Source organism: Calidris pugnax, unplaced genomic scaffold, assembly GCF_001431845.1.
Source record: "Calidris pugnax isolate Ruff unplaced genomic scaffold, ASM143184v1 scaffold8, whole genome shotgun sequence".
NCBI lineage: Eukaryota > Metazoa > Chordata > Aves > Charadriiformes > Scolopacidae > Calidris > Calidris pugnax.
In genome coordinates this window covers 22,928,777-22,951,700 of record NW_015090830.1, presented here as the reverse complement: position 1 = coordinate 22,951,700, position 22,924 = coordinate 22,928,777, and the positions used below count along the sequence as shown (strand labels likewise).

At 37.3% G+C, this 22,924-nt stretch overlaps 1 protein-coding gene across 5 annotated transcripts in view; it reads right to left on the bottom strand.

Moving 5' to 3' along the window:
• The window catches only part of CDKAL1 (CDK5 regulatory subunit associated protein 1-like 1), a 428,699-nt gene that overhangs the window by 77,037 nt on the left and 328,738 nt on the right, over positions 1-22,924 (bottom strand). For all 5 annotated transcript variants that reach the window (XM_014941103.1, XM_014941106.1, XM_014941102.1 and 2 more), the window contains one exon: positions 22,452-22,514. In XM_014941103.1, coding sequence (XP_014796589.1) covers positions 22,452-22,514 — 63 coding nt within the window. The remainder of the gene's footprint in view (positions 1-22,451; positions 22,515-22,924) is intronic.

The window sequence follows — 22,924 nt, the reverse complement described above, 5'->3', positions numbered from 1 at the left end:
AAAATAAGATTAGCTTTACGTGTCCCCTTGAAGAAACAAGGTATTAAATACATATGAGAAATGAACTGCCCTTTTAAGATTGGGGTGAAAAGAATGTGTCAAGATTTTTACTCTAGATGCCTGACCTCAAGGCTAATTGAGAGTTCCTGCTGTCTGTACTGTCAGCCCCATATTGTACAGACAACAAAAATAACTATGAAAAGACAACAATGGTAAAAAAAGCACATTAACAGACTTACAAATTTCTCCTATTAAGCAACTGCCCCTGTTGATGTTGCAAATAAAAAAACCAATAGCATTCTTTACCTCAGAAAAAATCATGATATCACGCAACTGCAAATTCAACTGTGTTGGGCATTAGAGTTAAATTGCATTGGCCAGAAGGTTAAGAAAGAACAGCTTCAAAAGTTCTTAGACTTGTTTTACAGCAGTCCAGCACTGCCGACTATTAAATTAATTCCTGAAAGCATATGATAAAAATGAGGAGAGATTAATCTGTCTTATTAAAATCATTATCTTTTTCTGAACCTAACTGCAGTGTTGGAAGCCTGACTTTGACTGCTTCAGTACCACCTCTCTTACCAATTCAATCAACCCTTTTTTGTTAGAAAAATTATAATTATGATGTAATTGTTCCAGTCCCTATCCAACTGCTGTAGTGTTCTGCATATTGACATCTATTCACAATGTGGCTAAACTGAATTAAGGTCTTAGGATGGTAACATATTGTAGTTAGGGCAAGACCTTAAGATATAAAACGTGTAAGTCTGACTCAGCTCTGATAGTTCACGACAGCAGAGTAGCACTGGGTAACCAATGACAGTCAGAGTTCTAAGCCAATATCACTAACTTTTAAGAAACATAATTGCAAGGAGATTAATACCATCGCATCACCACACCATTAATAACCACTTTCATTCAAAATCCCACTATGGAGGGTGTTACTGCTATGATTTTAAACAAATGTGCAATGCCCTGGAAACACCTGGATCCAAGGGTACTTGCAAATCCCAACAATTCTATGGAATTTACCTCTTTTTTTTTTTTTTTTTTTTTTGCTTTTAGTAGAAATAACTGACCAAGTTAGCAGGGATGAGCAGCTCAGGTCACATTTGCCTCCTTCTTGTGCCTTGCAAGAACTGAGTGGATAGACAGTAAGGAATTGGGTGGAGAGAAAGTAAGGGCTCCTTTCCTCTTTGGATGAATACAGGCAGCAACAAATACAGACAAATATGGGAAGCAAAGGTGCAAGAATAGCAAGAAATCCACTCAAGTCTCTACACAGAGCAGTGCTGGGGACACAAGTAAGATTGCAGAGTCCTGTGTTTCAGTCCAGAGAGATTTGCTGACTTGAAGCCAAGCAGTACTTTTTTGAAAGCAATCTTCTGATGCAGAAATTTGCTTAATATTCTGGCTCTTTCTTTCCATTTCCTCAAGTCTGAGAGGATAAGAGGAAGTTTTTGAGGAGAGGGGGATGAAAGAGATGGGAATCTTAAGGGAAGACAGCCTGCAGCAGACAGAATCATGGGACTCTAGCTCTCCTTGCTCTCCTACCAGGAGCTCAGGACACAAAAAATTGAGTTGTGTTAGCAGTATCACATTTCTCCTGTGTATTATTTGTGGAAACAAGGGGAAAAGGAAAGGAATATATATCTATTATGCATATTCAAGGACAAGTCCCTGCTCCAACCCTTTTTTAAACATTTCTCATGTGTTCTGTTTAAAAAAAGTCTATTTTGAAACCAAACTAAAGCACAGAATGTCCTCAGTAATCACCCTAAACGTTCACCTTTACAGCTTCAGAAGCTGGCAAGTATGAGAGAACACACCGAAGATAAAACGTATGGATTCTAGTCCAAGAAGAAGAAAAGGTAAATCAAGCCAGGTTGTTTCCATATTTTTCAATATGATTTAAATAACAGACCTGTTTTCTAGCCCTGGACATATCCTCCAATGCACATGCTAGTATCGTTTCCAAACTTGGGGGGAGGGAAGGCAATTTAGAATCTGCATTCCCTACCACCCGCCCCCCTTTTGAGAGGCTCTATCTGCTTTGACCCGATGCCAACATGATAATTTCACATAAAACAGGAGTGTAGGAGGGCATTATTGGCACTAAAGCATGGGAATAACCTGGGGGAGGAAAAGTATTTCTCTTTTTCCTTCCTTAAGTATAACTTCTGAAAATAAAAAGGGGTTGGGGGGTCTCGTACAGAAGAAATGGCTTTTTTAGCACAAAAGGCAGAAGATAAAGAGGTCAAATGAAAAATCATAAAGTATGGCAGAAGTAAAAAAGTTCACAAGAGAGTACTTGGAAAATTGATTCCAAGGAGAAAATTTATCCTAAATTTAAATAAAGGAGAGTTCCATTTTTTTCCTTCCTTACCTGTAACATAGGAATGAGATGGCCCATGGGGACTTAATAAACATGGGCTTCACGTGCATGGTGAAGGGGAGAGAGAAGACCGGCTGCAGTAGGTGTATGGGAATGGCAAATACAGAGGAAACCAGGAGCAGCTAGAGCAAAGAGCAGCACTGCAGGGTGCTGAGCCTGCCTGGAAAACACACATCTTTCCAGAGCCTCCAGTCACCAACGCATGAGCAGTCCCACCAGCTCGGTAACAAGAGCTCAGTCCTCCAGCTTCCACCAGCTGATAAAAGACAATTTGAGCTACAGGGGAAAGTTCTTAATGTCGCTCTCTTGTTCATGCTTCCTTCTACTAATGCCCAAGAACGAAGCCGGCAAGGGCAGGATATGGTGATAAAAAAGAACAAGGAAATATGGAAGATGATTGCTGAGTCCCAAGCTTCACAACGGGCATGTGTCTCCCATCATGTTATATTCTAACTACCTGCAGCTATTTCTTCAACAGACACCAAGAGGAGGCCGCTGCCAGCCCAAGAGTCGAGATTTTTCCTTGGCACAGTAAAACCCCGCTCCAAGGGGGAAGCAGACTTTTACACAAGTCTGGAAGGAGGCTGCTAAAACCAAACTGAGGGTTTTTTTAGGTGCCTCTTAGCTTTCAGAATACCACCTGTGTATTTATACCAGCTCTTCTCATTTCAAGTATTTTCCTGGGAGGAAAATTCCTACACAGAAACATGGGGAGGCTTCCTCGCCCATATTATGAGTTTTTCCATTTAAAGGAGCATCTGGTCTAATATGTGCGTTTTAATTAAATGCAATCATTTGCAGGTCTGAAAAACATACACAAAAGGCCATACTGAATCAACAGAACTGCAGTCAGTGACATCTATATTCCACAATAAAACAATAAATACTCCACAGTAGTATAGTTCTAAGATTAAAAAGGGGGGGGAAGTCATTTCAATGAGTTATGATCTGTGGTTCCTGCTGCTATTTAAAAAAAATATATATATCCTTTGATCTTTGCTATAAAGAACAAACAATACTTCTACTGCAGTGCAAAGAAAGCCTGGATTTCTACTGAGTTGAGGCTGTATTCATTTATTAAAGGAAAAGGTGACTGCACGGAAACCAGTGCCATGAATCATTCCAATAATTCAGAACTATACCACCCAGCTGCACGTATCTCTTAGAACCACATGCAAAACATCAATGTACTCCAGCAGGCAGATTAGCTACAATAATGCCTACCAAGAGAGACCTCTTTTTGTTGGCTTGAACAAGCTCATACAACTTAATACTATGCAAATCTGAGACCAGCTTAATTGTACTTGATTGTAGGAGATGCTATGTACGACAGGAGATAGAGTTGCTTCTATTCATGGAAAAAAGTGCCAGTTACATCTATAAATCACAATACTAATCAAATAAATAGAATCCAAATATCCCCCCGATAAAATACCAGATTATCGTGCCTTTTTTTATTAGTGTTTTCACTTGCTTCTAAATGTTTTTCTGTGGTTATGCCACCTTCTTCTTAATTGCCTGACCCACTGTCCAACCTCAGCCTTGCCCAACTTATGCACTACCCTCTTCCTCCTTGCCAGCCACAAGTGTGGTAGTTCTTCCTTTCACTACTACAAAAAGAAAAGGAAAGAAAAAAGCTAAAAAAAAAACATCTGAAGTTGATCGTATATGCTGTACTTTGGTACTTCAGAAGAAAGCAGCAAGGTGGGAATCAGAGAATCCTCTTTGTTCCTCTAAAACTCAGTTTTGTTATCTTAAGCTACAGCATTGCTCAGGAAACCCAAGATGGCTCAGAACATCAAAGTAAATGAAATGAGTAGCAATACCCTATCCTCCTGTTGATTTTAAAATAGTGGTGGTATAGCCACAATGGTCTAAGGAAACAAGAAAAGCAAAGTTCATAGGGTGAACTACTTTTTTAAAAAATAAAATTAGATCAGCCAATACAATTGTGAGAAACCGGGGAGGTTTCAACAGCCTGAGAGTTTGTTTGGTTTTTCTAACAGTAGAAATTTGTCTAATAAAAGACATTATCTCTGCATACAAGCTGTCTCTACAAACTTTGAAGTCATCTTTATCCAGAGAACTTTCCGGAATGGCACAAGGCACGTGGCCTGACCTGGATGAGGCTTATTTAACATCAGTTCCACAGATATGAAATTCACTGGCTTTGATGGACTTTTCCATATTCTCCATCCAAGATTTTCTTCCTGTAGAAATGTGTGGAAATTGTGAGACTACAGCATGTGTCCCCTACAGTGATCTGCAACTCCATATTGGCATTTAGCTGAGGTTTTCAGACAACTGCGACCACTCAGAACTATGGCTTTGACCTGCACATTTGACACTTGATATACGACTTCAACAAACTTCCTCTTCCATGACACTGCGTTTGTGAAAACAACCAGAGCTGTGCTGTGTTCATATGTTCTCTGCATGAGGTTTATGAAAGGCCAGTGAACTACCCTGGAATTTTCTGATGCAGCAGAGGGTCTAACTACTCATTAAAATATAAAATAGTTACACTTGGACAAGATGGTGCAGAAGAGGAAAATGGACTTTCACGGGAATTCTTCTATAAAAAGAAAAAAATCCAAGCAATGACTTCAAAGATTTTCTTATTCAAGGGTCCTTCCAGTTAAAACCAGATTTCACATTACATAAGTACTAATGAAATCTTTCTCTCATTCTGACCCAGGAATAACATCAATAATTTACTGTGCATCCAAAAAAAAAGACTTTATATTTAATTTGACCTTGCAAATATAAAAACAAAACAATTTTACCTTGTGTACTGCAGTTAACTGGAAGTGAATTTACTTCAGAAGATATGAATTACAATAGATTAACTCCTGATCATGCAGGAATAAAAAAACAATGAAAACCACCAAACCAAAATAAAATTAATACCGAGATTCATCCATAAAACCAAGTGTACAAAGATCTATGACAAAAATAATATAAACACCTAAAAATCACTGGTATGGCTTTAAGTCAATGAAATACATGCACAGCAGGAAGCCACCTTTAACTATCTAAATGCAGCATGTCAGGGCAGCCTTAACTGTTTTCTATTGCTTTGCAGAGGTTTGGTGCATGGAAACATGGAGATGATTTAGAACTGAAATATGCCTGTAAAAAACAGGTAGGGAGATGATGATTCAAATCACATGTAATCTTCTTGGGATTTAGGATTAGGCAGAAGGAGCCAACTAATTACACATGCTGTTTGCTTTAGCTGAAGGAACAATAAAGGTTTTACAGTTGCTACATTCATCACACATTTTTCAGTGTTACGTGGCAAATAATATTTATGTCTTTCCTCCAAGTGAAGCAGACATTGAGTCTGGTAGGATTGTTTTTTCCTTTTTTTAAGCATTTGTTTCTTCACTTACTGGTTTTCTCATATGTCAGTCTCTTGAGGTACATCTGAAGGCACATTCACCTTGGTATTACTAAACAATGTCATATGAGTTGCACCATTTACAAGGGCATTTCCCCATTCACACCACGTTTTCAGGAGAGGGGGCAGACATTTAAAAAAAAATCATATGTGTTTATTATTGACTACAATGGTTTTATGATTTTTTAACCTTCCTTTTTTTTTTTTACCTGACTGCATTTGCAACACTGCTCCTTTCATCACTAGCACTTTTTCTAGAGTTGTTGAACAGGGACAGCATCTAAAATACACAGGCACAAATTCTACTCCATAGAATACTTTAAAGGAAATGCAGTAAAAGGTGGCAAGACCCTTTTGTGTGGGTTTTTTTGTTTTTTTTTTTTAAATGGGAGATCTAAGTGTGTCAAAGGAGCAATTCTTGCTCCTTTATGGACCCCAGAGGGAACCTCTCCATGGTTGGGATGGGTGCAGCACAAAGTGGGAAAACCCATCTGGGCTCTGCCCGATGCTGCACGAACGTGGGGTTCTCAGCATCTGAAGGGACATAAGAGTTACTCACTACCTCTACCCCTCATTTTATTCTATCTTATTAAAGTGGCTGTTTTATTAGCCAATTATTGATGATCCTCTTTATGGAGATCCAGAAAGAGCCCTGCATCATCTCTACGTCTCTCTCACCCTCCTTGCTCCAGTGGGAACAGCAACCCCACTGTAGATACACATCTGAGCGTGCACAGCAAGGAAATCACACCTGAGAACATGCCTTCTGCTCTTCAAAAACAATATAAGAAATTCTTATAAGCTTTTAAAGATTTTCAGGAACAATAAAGGACTTATTTCGCTTGTGTAAGAAAAATACTTAATTATGTGAAACAGACACTTTTAAGATGAAAAACTATTCACAAAATTTTCAGCAAAAAATTCTATGTCACTGAAAAAAGGTAATGAAGATAACAATGCCCCATCTTATATATTTGCACCATTACAAAAGCTTTCTTTGTTTTACATATAGGGTATCTAATTTGGTAAGAGAGCTTATATCCAGTTCTTATACATACAGTTTGCTGTCATTTGGTACGTAAACCCAAGCACTATATAATTGGGATTCATGGCTTCATACACTGCTTTCATTATGCACACTCACTGCAATCAGTTTCAGTGTGGGCATCACTTTCTTCAAATATAGTGTTTAAAAATAATTAAGTCTTTTACACGAGGTCACCTTTTCTCAAGGTACAACGTGATCTTTAATTAACGCTGGAGGTCCTATATCTCTGACAGAAAGACTATGAATGCGTAGGCTTTACGAAAATGCTAAAGTTAACAAGTGAAGCAGGTGCTTGAAGTTTCTGCAGGGACAAATGCAGATTTTTGGGTACAATTTTAAGTGCCTATTCATTAGACTCTTCGTTAAGACAAAGCCCCGCACGGGGCCAGCTGGCTTTCGGGGGCTTTTGCTGCTGTTCAACGTATTAAACCGTGGAAATGGTGCAGCAGCATAATTCAGGGGCTGAGACCACGAGTACACTTAAACACTAGCAAAACTGAAGACGAGGAAAATGTTTGCAAAGTGGAAAAAGCAGCAGTAAGACAGCCAGAAAAATACTACTTCACCAGGCATTCCGGGAAAAAAGCAGTCTAGCCTAAATGAATTTTGTTTACATGGAAGAAAACAGCGAGGCTGCATTTGAAAAATTTCCCAGTAATTTCAAATCTCACCATGCTGAAATTAAAATAAATACTGCCTGAAGACACTGCCCACAACATACCACCAGCAAAGAGGAGTTCAAAATACTGAAACAAATAAAAGTCCACCTTGATGCCTCCTCACCCCCCCACCCCGGCCATTAGAATACCTTTAAAGTCTTCAGTTGTAGATATGTAAGTTAAAAATAATTACTTTATTGTGGATACAAATTACTGTGCTTGTTATAAAGTTTTTTTGTTATATATCATGTTTGTATACAGACTTGTATTCGTGGCATAGCACAGCACACATAGCAATAAATCTGTAATATTTATATACACACACTTAGGTGTAAGCCCAAATTTACACCCCCAGAGACAAGGGATATCACTACTAACAGAGCCTTACTTGGAATTCATCCAGTTTTTGAGCTGTAGATTAAGTGCTATTTTTATTTTCTTGCAGAAATAAGGTAAAATTTATCATATTAAGGCAAGAACAGAACGGCAGGGTTCACAAGACAGATGGTGCCTGAGTACCACAGCAGTTGTCACTTTGTTGTTCACTGCTGAGGAAATACTGCAGAACAATAACTTCTGACTGGTATTTGACTTAGCCACACAAATACATGTCAGCCAAGTCTTCCCCATACATTTCTACATCCCCACATGCCTGATATTTTCCCTACAGAATGCAAAATCCTTTTTCCGCACAAATAAGCTGCTAGTGATTTTTAATTCTGGATGATTTATAGGCTTCAACTTAGAAATCAAACGCTATCTTTTGAGACAAAAATAAGGCTAATACCTTACTGTAGATGTTTCAGTGGCACCAGGATTTTGGCAAGATTCTGAAAGAGGAGACTGTTCCTCAAAAATCACAACCGCCACCACAATACACACACACACAAAAATTGGTAATTAACTTCCTCTTCTCATTGGCTTTAGGTTTTTCTTTTTGTGGAATTATGTTCTCAGAACCACAGTAAGCTGTAGTGATGGAAAAAAAAAAATACACTAAAGCAAAAGATATCACTTTCTAAAGATAATTCTGAGAGCATTCTCAACAGAAATGACGTATATGCATGTGATATAATGGCATATTATCTACCACTAAGGACAAAATAGCTTTCTTGGCAATAACATCATCCTATTTCCAATATGAATAATTGTATTACTTTGATTTAGATACGAGACATTACAAGGGTTTTACAGTAAGTACTTTCAGTTTTTCTACTTCCACGAAATGTTTTGATGTACAGGCCCAATTTCTTACCAGACACAGAGCTTGCACAGCGTACACAGTTGCCAACCATTAACAGAGAAATGTATGCTATATACCCACAGGATAAAATCAATAAAGGGCTCCCCCTCCCCTTAAAACTACATGCATCACAAGAAAAGGAATTACTCAGAGACAGTATTTATAAAGGAGTCTAAAAGCACCCAAAAGCTGTACGCAGTCTCACTGGTGTAAGAACCCTTTGAAAGAATTTTTAAAATCTTCACATGTATACTCACCAAAATTATTATTCATATAAAATCCTGTAGATTTTTAAATACAAACAAGCAGCATTTTAAAAAATAACTACCATTGGTATCTGTTTTCAAAATCTAAACATCTTACAAAAAGTTGACATTATCCTTTCATATAATTTCACTAATAATCAGCATAACAGCAAAACCAGATATCAATATATTAAATAGCCTTAGAAAGGAGACCATTAAAAAGTTTAGTCATCCCATTTGCTAATTTGTTGTTGGAAAGCTTAGTAAAGAATGGAATAAGCATATAGAAGCTGGTAAACCTTAAAAAATTTTAACGTATTTACTCCTTATATTTCTTTCAACATAGGGATGACAATAAAACTAAAAAAGAAAGTAACAAGAATTCAACCCAAAGCCACAATCCAAAGTCAACTCCCACTGTTTTCCATATTAAAATAGAAATAAAAAACATAGCGTGATGAGATAACCTGCAGCATCACCACAGCAATGCAGGGCATATCTCTACAGAATTACTTGACTGGCATTGACTTAAGAAACTAAGTCATTAAACCTGCATGGACTAAGATAAGATTGACTGGAGTTGTTCTGCTGAAAAGCGTAAACAGGCTTTGAATTTCAGAAAATTATGGTAATAAAAAGTTTCTTCATATTGAGCAACTTATTGAAAGTCATCACGTGAAAACACCAGGATTCTGTAGCTACCAATGACAAGTTGTGGGCAATTTTTCTAAGCTGGCACATACAACTTTGGAAAGAGATGAAAAGAGATCCATGGTATAGATGTTTCACTTTCTAGGGATTTCTATTAATCATCCTGCAGGCGCCAAACTCACCCTTTGACACTACAGCCCAGTGTTTAAATGACAATATCAATGTTTTTTCAGTTCTCAGGAAGACACTTGCAAATACATTTTACCTTTTTCTCCACGTTTTGAAGTACAACACAAGAACGAATACATCTTGTTCGTATCTCACAAAATTCAGAGCATCCTTTGCAGAATGCTACTATAAACAACTGTTCTTTTCACCATAGACCTTTGCTACCAACAAGGTATTGGGCTGCTCTACCTTCCACAAGCCTGTACGGTGATGTACAGGCTACGGTGATGACTACTTCCAAGTTGGAAGCTGGATAATGAGAACACCAGGGAGCAGTATGCATACTGAAAGCTTCTTCTGAGCTTGAGCATCCAGGCTTTTATGAACAGCCAGCAGGGAGCTCAGGAGAAGATACTGATTGTGCCTGTTGGCAAGACTTTAACGTTTTAACTTCCATAATGTCTCTGAAGTAAACTATAATTACAATGATTCAGGCAAAATAAGGTGGGAGTTCTATATGTGGGAGGCGCGAGGCAAAATGAATCAAGATCAGTAGTTGATTTACTAGAGAACTGTAATTCAGCACTGGGCACAGTCTGATCAATAGCGTGGCCATGAAGTTTTCTTAAAATCCTCCTTGGCACACAAATGAAGACGGTGCTTTTATAATAATGATTAAGCAGGCTTTGTTTATCCTAATTTTCAGCATCTATACTTAATTTAACACAGATTACTGGTGAATTAGGCTTCTCTCAGCCACAGATGTATAATTTTAAAAAGCTGCGAGACTGTAAACAAACCCTTGGCTTTAAAATAAATGTACGTGAAAACATGAATGCGTTAGAGGAAGACAATAGAAAAAGCAGAAAACTGTGGAAACAAATATGAGACAGGGTTCTCTCAGCACCTGCACGGTGCTAGACCTTAAGGAGCTTTATATCTATATTAAATCCAGTGACTGGATTTAATCTTCCGCAAATCTTCCGCAAAAAGCTGCTTCTTGATGTAGTATGTCAAACAACTTTCTAACATGACATTAATTTTGAACCCTAAGTACAAATTTAAATTATAAAAAATTCATGCCAGATGTCTCGAAATAAACCTAATCTACTCCACAGAGAGACAGCACGAAGCCTGGTAGAAATAAAATTAGAACAGGAAGTTTTGCTTCAGTTGGTGGGGTTACGGACAAACTTTGCTCCACCTTCCTGCTTAGCTACACATGGAATTCTTCTGTACCTCACTCTTAAGCTATCTTCACAAGTAAAGCAGAGGGAATAATAAATTAAAAAAAGAAAAAAAAAAAAAAGACAAAAAAAAGATTCCAAAGTACCTTCATGCTCTACTAATGAGAACATTGAAGAAAAGTGAAAGAAAATGGGGCAAAAAAGTAAAAATAAAACAAGAAACAAAACCCCACAAATCCCTCCCCAACAATAATGCGATTTATAGCTGTCAATGAAAAATTGGTGGCTGCGATACTTCCTCACCATTTGATTTGTGAGGAACCCCTATGAAAGCACACCCAGTGTGACCAGTAAATGCCCGACTCGGGCATATAGCAAATGCGTTTACTTGATTTCTTATTAAGAGTATAAATTATTGCTGTCTGACCACTGTTTCATGGAGTTATATCCATAGCAGTATAGGTGGAAGTGAATTGAGGGCAGCTTCTCATCCCGTGGCCCATGAAATTTTAACAGGTGAAGATTAAAATCATAGAGGATTATAGGTTGGAAAGGACCTGTAAGATCACATTGAATCCAACCATTAACCTAACACTGCCAAAATCACCACTAAACCATGCCACAACCAAGTGCCACATCTATCCATCCTTTAAACACCTCCAGGGGTGGTGACTCCAACACTTCCCTGGGCAGCCTGTTCCAATGCTTGGCCATCCTTTCAGTGAAGAAATTTTTCCTAATATCCAATCTAAACCTCTTTTCAGGTAGTTGTGCAGGTCTTCCCTCAGCCTCCTTTTCTCCAAGCTAAATAATTTTTCCTAATATCCAATCTAAACCTCTTTTCAGGTAGTTGTGCAGGTCTTCCCTCAGCCTCCTTTTCTCCAAGCTAAATAATCCCAGTTCCCTCAGCTGCTCCTCATAAGACTCGTGCTTTAGACCCCTCACCAGCTTTGTTGCCCTTTTCAGGACACGCTCCAGAACCTCAGTGTCTTATGTAGCTTCTGAAAGCTAACATCCAGCTTAGGGCTTCAATGGCACAGGGTATACATAGGACAAATTTTTCCCCTAAGTCATATTGTAAAATATCACATACTGAAAGCAATCCAATGAGAAATAATATAGATAACTGCTAACTTGTAAATTAGAAATCCAAATAAAACACTTAACAACTGCATGTTGGCTGATTAATTCCTACAAACATATTGAGAGACTATTAATTTCGCTAATCCAACAATACAGTACCTTAAATACGCTACTGTCAAACTCCATCAGAACCCCTCAATGTGACCAATTACTGACTCTTGCATATTGTACGTATAATTAAGATTCTTAAATTTTCCCCAAGAAGTGAATTTAAATATGACAATTTTAAGATGTTCTACAGATACAGAACTGAAGACTGTTTCAGAAACCACCACCTCAACCTGTGTTTAAAAAGAAGCAAGGAACTTCAGCATATTACCAAAGCAGCAGAATGAGAAATTTTAAGATTTACTTAAACAGTTGAGATGCAAATCAAACGCTTTAGACGAGCCTATTGTTCCTAACAGAAAGCAATGTCAACATAAGGCAACTGATAGAAAGAAAATAAAATAAAGACAGTAGGAATAAGACTGAAATATAGGCATTCATAAGGAGAGATTTATTTAGAGACCTATGTATCGCAAAACAAACCATATGACAGGACTGTTGCTCTCTTTTGTATGCCTGGAACCGATAGGAATTAAATACACAAACATATATAAACATGCACTTTTCTTTCCCACACACATGTACTTATTAAAAAAAAATCCTGTCTAAATTTTCTTAGTTCGGGATATGATTAATGCAGCCTATCAGAAGCCAGATGGTGCAAAACCAGAGCCATCAATCAAAATGAAAAGACCACTGAGTGCTATCCAGAGCGATGTGCTCTCAAATGGAATTTCTGGTCACAGACCCTAACACGCGATGTGCAGGGGAAGCCATAAATATCGCGGCGCTGCCCCCGAGGAACAGCCAGGAACACATCAGGCTTTGTTAGGCTAAAAACCTGGAGAAGTACTACTTGCCGCTGTAGGTTCTGACTGAGAAAGGCTCTGCAAGCCAAATATGTGTACTTAAAATAAAAAATTAAAAGCAAGCTCTTTAATGAGTTTAATAATGTTTGCACTGATGACGGTATCTGTCAAACCGCGCACTTGCCGTTTGATTTAATATGGGATTCTGCCATACATTAACAAAGCAGCTGCCACTGTCTGTCTGACACGTGAATTGGTATTTAATGTCTGCTCCCGCACAGGACTTACAAATGGTTCACATTTTTAGCTTTATATTTCACATTTTCTGCAAATGTTCTATGGAAAATAAGGTTGAGGTTTGCAATGTAAACCAGTGATGGGTTATGCCTTTGTCCCAAGCAGGCCTTCTATATAAAAAATAAGCTTGCAAAAATAAAAGACATGAAGGACCATAATTTTCCATACACATGCTTCATAAATGATGTTAATGATATTAAAGGAGATGCGAAAATGAGCAGCAGTGAGAACACATAGATATTTTTTCCTGGAAAAACCATGACAGTATGAAATAAAGGATTTCTCAGCATGACTGCTTGTATTTGCAACCTGAAGTGTTTTATCACAACACCTCTCTTACGAGTGCTACATATATCAAATTTCACAGAAATATATTTTGGAGAAAAAAAAATATCTCGTGCTGTGTTTTAAAGACCTTTGTCAATTACTTGCATATCCATCTTTTTTCTATAAGGCTAGATGACTAGGTATGCCTATCATGATTGTATGAGGAAAGGGTGAAAGAAAAATTAAACATGACCTAAAGCAGCATTTATATGAACTAAAATGTCATCCTTAAAGATCAACCTCTTAGTTGCTTTCCGTGATACCAGAAAATGCCACATCTATCACAAAGAAATCATAATGTAAATCATAATGTTCCTGTTCCTTTAAGGAGATATAATCCCCCCCCCCCCTCATTTTTATCCAGATGGCTGATGAGATACCAATCCTTAAGTTTGCTATTGGCCCCACAAGCCTCTTATACTTCAGATACTGCAAATCAAATAGAGGCAGTCTCTAGAATTATAGGAAGAAGCTACAGCTTCTTGGAAAGATGCTTTTTTTCACGTTGGAATCTTGCCAAAATTTAAAATGATGAAGTAGATTCCACAGAAGATGGCTGTCATACAAACCTCTCAAGCTGGAGCCTTTCCCTCAAAAAATACATGGAAGGATGGGTAATTTATTTCACCCATCTCTGGATGGACACAAAATTTTGGATGAAAACTATTTTATGTTCATAAAATACCAGAATGCAGAGGAAAAATAATATGAAGAGCATGTCATATTTAAGGAACGAAATATGCTCTGTTAATGTGCATTTATAACACAATCCAGGTTTGTACATCTCTTCCTACTGACAGCACCACTCCTTCCTTCTGACACACTACAGCTCAAGTAGGGCTGGAATCAAATCATGTGTTTTAGATGCTTTCTTGCGCTCTGAACTGGGACCTAAACCTCCAGGATACATCTACGCTGCAGGGTGAACTCGAAGTCTACTGGCCCTCAGCCTCCAACCTTGAACCGGATTTGGGGGGTGTTTCAAGCCTAACCTAATTTACACGAGTAGAGTATCTGGGTAATTTAACAGAAGGTTGCTGGTTCTCCTGTAAGCATGCACACTAAATCACCACTGCGCTGCTATCCTTCAGTGCTCGTCCCGCAATTCTCAAAAAAGGATGAGCAACTGGTAAAAACCACAGGATGTTTTTCTAGTTGCATCTGAATACAAGCCCTGTCTCTCCCCTAAGACGACGAGCCCTTCCCTCCGACACACGCAGACTGATTGTAAGACCACTGAGACCATATTTGTAAGAACCCCAAATTTCACATGCAGCTAAGACAGATGCTTTCCTGCAGGTGACAATCACCTGAATCAACCATGCAAACTCCCCGTGGGTAGGGAGCAGATTCTGAGATTCCTCCTTCAGCTGCCCTCCAGAGCACTTGAGCTCACACTGAGAGTGGGCTCACTGAATGACCACTATTTTCGTGATTATTTAACTGAGAAAACATGGTGTTTTTACATGATGTGTGGGAGGGAGGGAAGCGGCAATATGTGGATTGTATCATCTTGTTTCTTAAAACTGTTCTCAAGATCCTTAATGAAGATACTTCAATAACACATCAGTACCTGGGAAACCTCATTAAACATCTAATCCCATGCATCATCATATAGTGTTACGTTTGTGTATACATGCAAATGTGATTTGACAGACTACTGCAATCATTTTTTAGAAAGACCACTTAAAAAGGACAGAAAAAAATATCTGTTTAACCTAAAACAGGAAAAGCCTCCCATCTGACTGATAATTGAGGTAACAATCCCAAACAATTTAGTTCGCATCAGACAGGGTTCGATGCTTTAAATACCCAATTACAGCAAAAGTTACTAGCATTGAATACAGTTTTAACCAAACTATTGGGCATATATACACTATCTGTTTGTATATGGTTTAGGTTTTTGTGAAACCAAAACAAAAAACAAGCCAAAACCATTGGCTTTATAGCAATAAATTCAGGAATTGGGTATTTTGTTTTTTTCATTTTCTGGATGAGGTACACACTTCCTGCAAGATTGCAAGTCCTTAACGCCAACATTTCAGCTATAGAATTAAGACAGAGCAGATATATCCTTTTCTATAGTGCCTATCCAACAGAGAAGAAGTAAGCCCCTCCATTGCATTGCTTTCCTCCTTTCTTTTCCTATCCTCTACAAATCCCTGAAACAATTCTTGGTATTTGAACAGCTATTTCTATACTGTCTATACATTAGCTCGCTTTGTGCTACAGATGGCATAAACCTCAATGCAGCTAAGAGTTAAGTCAAAAAAAAAAAAAAGCAGCAGCTTTTCAGGCTGTTAGATTTTCTACACTATCACCAAGTAATGTTCAAGTATGCCATTAGCACAAGGCCACTGCTCTGCTCTTCCAAACAGAAATTGCTTTTCTCTTTCAGTAGTCTTCTTTGAAGCCTCACATCATATCAAGAGCACAAAACAGCTTTATGTAACCTCCTCCAAAAAGCAGTTCTGAACATGAGGGAAGGGAAAAGAGAAGAATAGATGTAGGTTACAATAAGAATATTTCCATAAAACGCGGTCATATCTGACATCTGAGCTATCAAATTAAACCTGAAACCTATTTTGAGGCAGGAGATAACAAAAGGTTCTGTCTCTTTTCAGCAATAACCTAGAAATTTTTTTCATCTTACAGAAGAACAATTCAAAGCACCAGCTTTAGGAAATTCAGACTATGGCTTATATCACAGGCATTGCAACCTCACAGTTGCCTTATGATTTAGTACAATGCTGTTCATGGAATAAATGGAAAGCAGGTTAAAAGGATTTTTGTTATTTTCCAGAATCCTATACCCAAGTCATTACCCAAAAAATCAGAAGGCTGAGACAGTATCTCAAAACTATGGGTTTTTTTCTTGGCTCAAAAGTAAAACCTACACATACACTTCCACTGCGCACAGACATCTTAAAAAACACACTTAATATCTGAGAAATGTTACTGTCCTTAGGAAAAATAACAAGAATTGCTTCTGGTTTTCAACAGTTCTGAAATTTCCCATTTCCAGAATCGAAAAAGCATCCAAACATGGTTTACTTAAACATGGTAGCTGCCGTGCCTTATTTGTAAAACAAACCACTGCCTAATGCCAGTGGCTATGAAAGATGGCCAGCAACAACCAGAGAAGTGGAGGATGTCAAAGTCTGGGAGGTCGGGAACTACTAAAAAGGTACACACATAGATTACTGAAAGATGTAAATCTCACCTACCAGATAAGTTTAATGCTGTAATTACATTTTAGTCGTTCCCTGGCCTCTTTTAAGAAACTACTTTCATAGAAACACTTTCAACTCTAGAAATGTCCAACATTTCAATTTACTTGTCCTCTCCTGTAATCACATCATACCACACTGCAGACACATCTTAGGAAACAAACTTTTCAGGATCTAATTAATAGAGTAGTATGGTGATGCCTGGCATTAGAAGGTTAGCTAACATCAGGCATTTTAGAGTTGTTTCTTTTAGTAGATTTCACAATTTCTTTTGTTCAATTTTGCCTATTTGTGAAGGATGCACAGAAGGTCCTGCTTCTCTGAACATGAGAGAAAAATGAGAGGAAGCAGCTCACTGGTAGGAAACCCAGTCCCAACAGAAGCATTTAAATTCCCATCTCCCCGTTTCTGCTGTTTAACTCAGCAATCCTCAATTATCATTACTTACAGCCTCTTCCAATGTGTAGTAGTATCATTTTTTAATTTTTTCTGACTTACAAATGCCTCAAACTCTCCAGAGGAAGCACAGAACCCAGCAGTATTAGAGAAGTGCCACAACCACAGTTTAAGGATGCTGACATTAGATTATTTTCTGTCAAAAACTGGAGCAAGAGTCTGTGCACTACTCAAATAATTGGTTGAAAACAATTATCACAGTAACTCTGTGAGAGCAGTCATTAGCACCTTAACTTTAAGGATAACTATACATAATCTTGTTATTGATCTCCCTTGAGTCAGTTATGCACATATCTACCTTTATAAAAACAAACAGAACACAGGACATCAACCCCTTGAGCCCCCCTCAAAGAAGAAAGCTTTTTGTCACTTAATTGTGTGTCTTAATACAATGGGTCCCTAGAATTTGCCAGTAACACAGGCACTGTCTATGGGGTTTTAGTTTTTTGAGTGTTTTAACATTTCCAGAATGCATTAATGAAGAACTTTTTAGAGCATGAAGCTTAAAGATTTGACAATTATTTCAGTAGTATTGTATCAATTAGAGCACATTTTTACACAGTAATTTATTTTTTTTTAGTTCTGAGCACTTTCAACGTTGAAAAAAAACCTCTAAAAAAAACCTCTTTTCAAATCACATGAACATTGACTTTATTTCTTACTCAGCTGCTAAAACAAATCACTAATACTGTAAGACATGACCTTATTTTTTTTCACAGATCATGCCCTATTCTTGAGCAAGAGAGTCAGGTTGCAAAAATGAACCCAGAGCTGAGTTTTAAGCACGACTCTCAGAGGATTTCTCATTGTAACAGCCCAATGCTGCCAGAGGCATGTATGGACGTGCCCTACGGTCTCTCTTTCTGGCTATCCTCTCAAGAAGGCAAAGCAGCAGAACGAATGGTAGTTCTGCTATTCTGTGTTTACTATACGTAAAAACATTCTTTTGCAGAGCATAAATTGAGGATTATAGTTTTAAACAACTGCTCCAGGGCTAGACTGAATACTTAACTCATCTGACAAAAACAAGAAAAGGAACTTGGGCTCTGTGCTGCTGAATTTGGACACTTTCTGCATATTGGATCCTGAAGCTCATATTAAGTTAAGCTTCTCAAACCTGTTGTTTTGGCCAGGTAACCTGCTATCACAACTGCCTTGGCAGCTTTCAGCAAACCGGGTCACAAGATTTAAAGGGCAAACATCACTCAGGAGAAAGATGCTAAGGGAGTTAAACATCCACTGCAGACAGAATAAAATCCGTGCTGTGTGCAATGTAGAACCTCACAGTGTACACATAAAGTTTCAGCAGAAATTACTTCTGTGCAAACATAATCTTTCATTAAATGAGCTAGTAGAAATCCAGTCAAGATTATAGCTAAGGGTAAAAAGAGAACTCCCCCAGTATCATCTTTTAAAATTTAAGCCACTAAAACTGTTGTTGGTACAGTTTTATGAGGATGTCATTTTAATCTTATTTTTCTAAAAAAAGACAAACTATACATGTAATTGGAAGAGCTGTTCTATTGCTAACCAGAGAAAACTTACAATAGCAGTCAGAACTTGACTCTCAAGAAATCCAGACTATACATACTCCTACTCTACATAAACACAGGAAAAAGCAAGTATTTCAGAACAAGGAATTGCTTCGTCTACAAATAGAGTTCTATGTTCTTTTATACATGCTGACCGAAAGAAGTTTAAACAAATGGCAGTCAAACACCCACCTGGAACAGCTCTTCATACCCAAGATATATCTCAGCATTTCCTAAATAATTACTGAGGTTTGGATAGAATGAATTTTAGAATATATTTACTTATTTTAACAACAAAAGATATCTGAGAAAAGTGAACTTTTTGTATCTGTCTGACATCAAGATTGCAATGCATTTGCCAGACATTCAAAACTGATGCTTTTCTCATTTTTTCATTCAAAAATGAGCTTTGCCAGTGGTACGGTTTCTGAAAGACCCACAGATTCTCTGCAAGCCCTACAGTGACAGTAAGTAAAATACACCACAATCAGATCCCCCTGGATAGGACAGGTATCCACCAAAAGGGTAATTATTGAGATGTGCTGTTGTATGATTTCATCTGAACGATGAGAGGGGCAACTAGATGGTAATCTATACATATTTAGGCATCAAAGAATACAGGAGCTTAACTACTCTTCCTCTGCTATCACCAGTGGCAGAATCTCACACTTTTCCAATCCTTTTGCATAGAAGAATTTAAAAGCTCTGCCCCCTCTCTGCTGCTGAATTAAGGCTTCACCAGACAGAAGCTAAGACTCCACACCTGAAAGTGGAAATAAAAGAAAACCCTTGCTTTCCATCCCTGCTCCCCTGATAAAAGACTCGTGAATGCAGAACCACAGACATTTAAAATGTCTTTCAGGATGCAGTAACTTGCCCTAGAAAGGCAAACATGAATTGAGGTAAAATTTTCAGGAATAGCCACTATTTCTAATAGCTATTAGTCTCCTGACCAAGCATAAATATTAGTTAGTTAAGTTACTCCATCAAAACACCACACTCTGGTTTACTGAGTGAAGCACAAGTTTGGAAGATGAACACTTTCTAATTAATTTTTCTCTTTTCTATGTGATATCCCATCACAAAAGGCTGAAGTACTATCAAATCTTGCTAGACAGTCCTGTTCTAGCCACTGTAGATCATTAACTTCCTTTTTACATGTTTTAACTACTACTACCAAGCTCCAACTTATCCTTTAAGGTGATCTCTTTTCTATTTGGGAAAAGTACTCAGAGATAAAACTTTCTAATCAACCAACTAAAAATCCTGGGAGCCAGTAGTTCAAGTCATTGGTGCCATGATCCTGCATCACTAACAGTTTCAGAAAGCCATCATAAAATCTCTTTTTTTATGCTTGCTGAAAATAATCTACAAAATAGCAAACACCACCTCCTCCCCAAAACCCAACCCTTCTGCCATTTAAACAGATAAAGCAGAACTAGAATAAAACTAATATAAACCTCCACCTGAAATAACTGTATTTTCAACCAATTACTGTTGGATTTAATGTAAAAATTAAAAGCCCTCCCCTGGACAGCAACTATTGTGAAATTGACAGCTGAGGTGGAAATTAAAAGCACAGAGCAAGAAATCTCCAATAAATTTGTTGCAGCCACTACAGATAGGTTAATGGAAGGAAAACCTTCACCGTCAAATGGAAAATAAAGAAATATCATCTTTTTAATAAACTTTCATTTGTCCTTTTCCCCCTTTTTACTCTCAGATATAAACGCAGAATGTGCATGGAGGCAGCAAAAGAGTGGAGCTTCAAAAAAAATCACTCATCAAATAACTGTGCTACTTTTAACAATTTATTAAAGGTCCTAAAACAAAGATCAAAAGGGAATATATCTAAGCATTTATATTCAATTCCACATCGCCTGATGACTAATTTGTAAAGAGTGCACAAGTCTTCACAACTGAAGCCAAAATCATTTGAGGACACTTTGATATAATGCCACAAAGGATATGAGCAGGAAGGCAGCAGGAGTTACAAATGGCCAAGCTCCATTAAAAGTGCTAATAAAAGAATAATGGAATTTCCTTGTACTATGAATAAAAAGTGTTTGGCACAGGAGAATTTAGATACGGAGAGGAATATCAAAGCTTCTGGTTCATCAGTTGCTTCTCCTTATTAGATCTTAATTGACTTACTATTACATTTACCTTAAAATGCTTAGACTCAAAAAAGCAATGATTCCATTAAAAATCTTGTCACACTAATTTCCTTTTTTCTTCATGTTTCTCAGTTTTCACAGGCCCTTAGTATCTGCTTTACCAACCCTTATAAATAATTCAAGTCTATCTATAAAAAAAGCCAACTTCGAACTGATGGATTTAACTTGAAATGATATATAATTATTAAAATTATAGACTATACCTACTGTTTGACAATGGTTTTTTAAACTGTAAATTTTCAAGTTGCTGGTAACTATGAAACTCTCATAGCAACAACCTACTGGATAAATTTAATCCATTAATATTTACACAATGTATTTCTTTCTCATAGACATGTGTGTTACACACATACACGCATGTGTTCATACTCTCAGACAGGAGCACATACATACACACTTCTGCCACTTTTTTCCCCCAAATACAAAACCTAGCTAATTTTACCAACTCATAACTATTTGGTGCATGGCCAGGAAAAGGGAACAGAGTTCAGAACTTTCCTTTGAAACGTCTAAATGAAAAAATATTTCAAAGCTTTCTTTTTTGAAATGGATACTTGCAAAATCACACACACTTTGCAAAACTGAAGCAGCAAAGACAACGATCTCATGCTGCTGACAAATTGTTACAGGATTTAGTGCACTTGCTTAACATGCCCACAGATGCACCCAAGATAGGAGGAACTCCCCCAAAATATTTACAAACCTACTTAACTCTCCTTCAATCTCCTGCTTAATGTTCTCTTTTGCATAATGTCTACAAAACCCCCATGGCAAATGGTTATAGCACAGAAATGCTGTAATCTCTGCCTCCTGGTTCTCCAAAGTCTTCTTGTAACAGCTTTAATTTTGCATTTTATATTGCAATTTCTTTAGGGAAGGGATCTTTTTACCCTATAGTATGGAATATAATAAACAAGGGCTTTTTTTTTTTTTTTACAAATAATGATGATGTATATTCTTTCTTCTTTCTCCAGACAACCATCAGGCTTGTTAGCAAAGCAGCCTCTTCCAATGATGCTTCCAGAATCAATAGATAATTCATTAGTATCATGTATCTCAGGGCCTAATTGACACAACAAGCTAAGCAACATACTCAAGGGTAACACAGTTTCTAAATAGAGAGAAAAAAAGAGGGGAAACCGATACCACATATGGTCACTTTGCAGGATTTAGTGTCAGTCTATAAATTATACTTCCATGAGGTTAACGTGAGTCATTGGTTTCACAAATCAGAAAATGCAGCTTTTCAAGCTTGGCTTGAAGAAACAAAGAAACATTTATAAGATAGCATAATTTAAGTAACATGAATACCCTAGCACTTTCAATTTAATAATTTCCTCTCATTTTTGCATTAAACATGAAATATAGTTATCATGAATGTTTGGAATTATTCTTAACAGCAAACATAGGTAGTATTTTTTTTTTTTTCTTACCTTATGATCATATGGATTGTATGAATGAAACAGCTGGGACAGATCCTTTGTTCTCTGTTTTTTCTGAAAAGTAATATTAATAAATAAACTGTATTAGAAAAGGAAAAATAAAGAGACTGCTGATTTAAAAAGCTGTATGCAGGTACAAACACATTCTCTCCCCACTTTGTTAACAGAACTGCAGGTATGAAGAGCAGTGTATGCAGATTAAGTACATTAAATATCACAGGAAATAATTAACATATATATTAATGTTAAGAACATATCCGTAATAAATAATAAACACTAATCTATGGAACATCAGTGGAATGTGTAAACAATTCAGATTTGTTTTAATTTCTGCACAATAAATCATAAATAATGTTTTAGAATACAGATAACAAAACTTGAAGATTAGGCTCCAATCTTGCAAAGACTTGTCTACTATTCCAGTATGTACATGCAGTCTTGCTTTATAGCAGATTAGGTTTAAA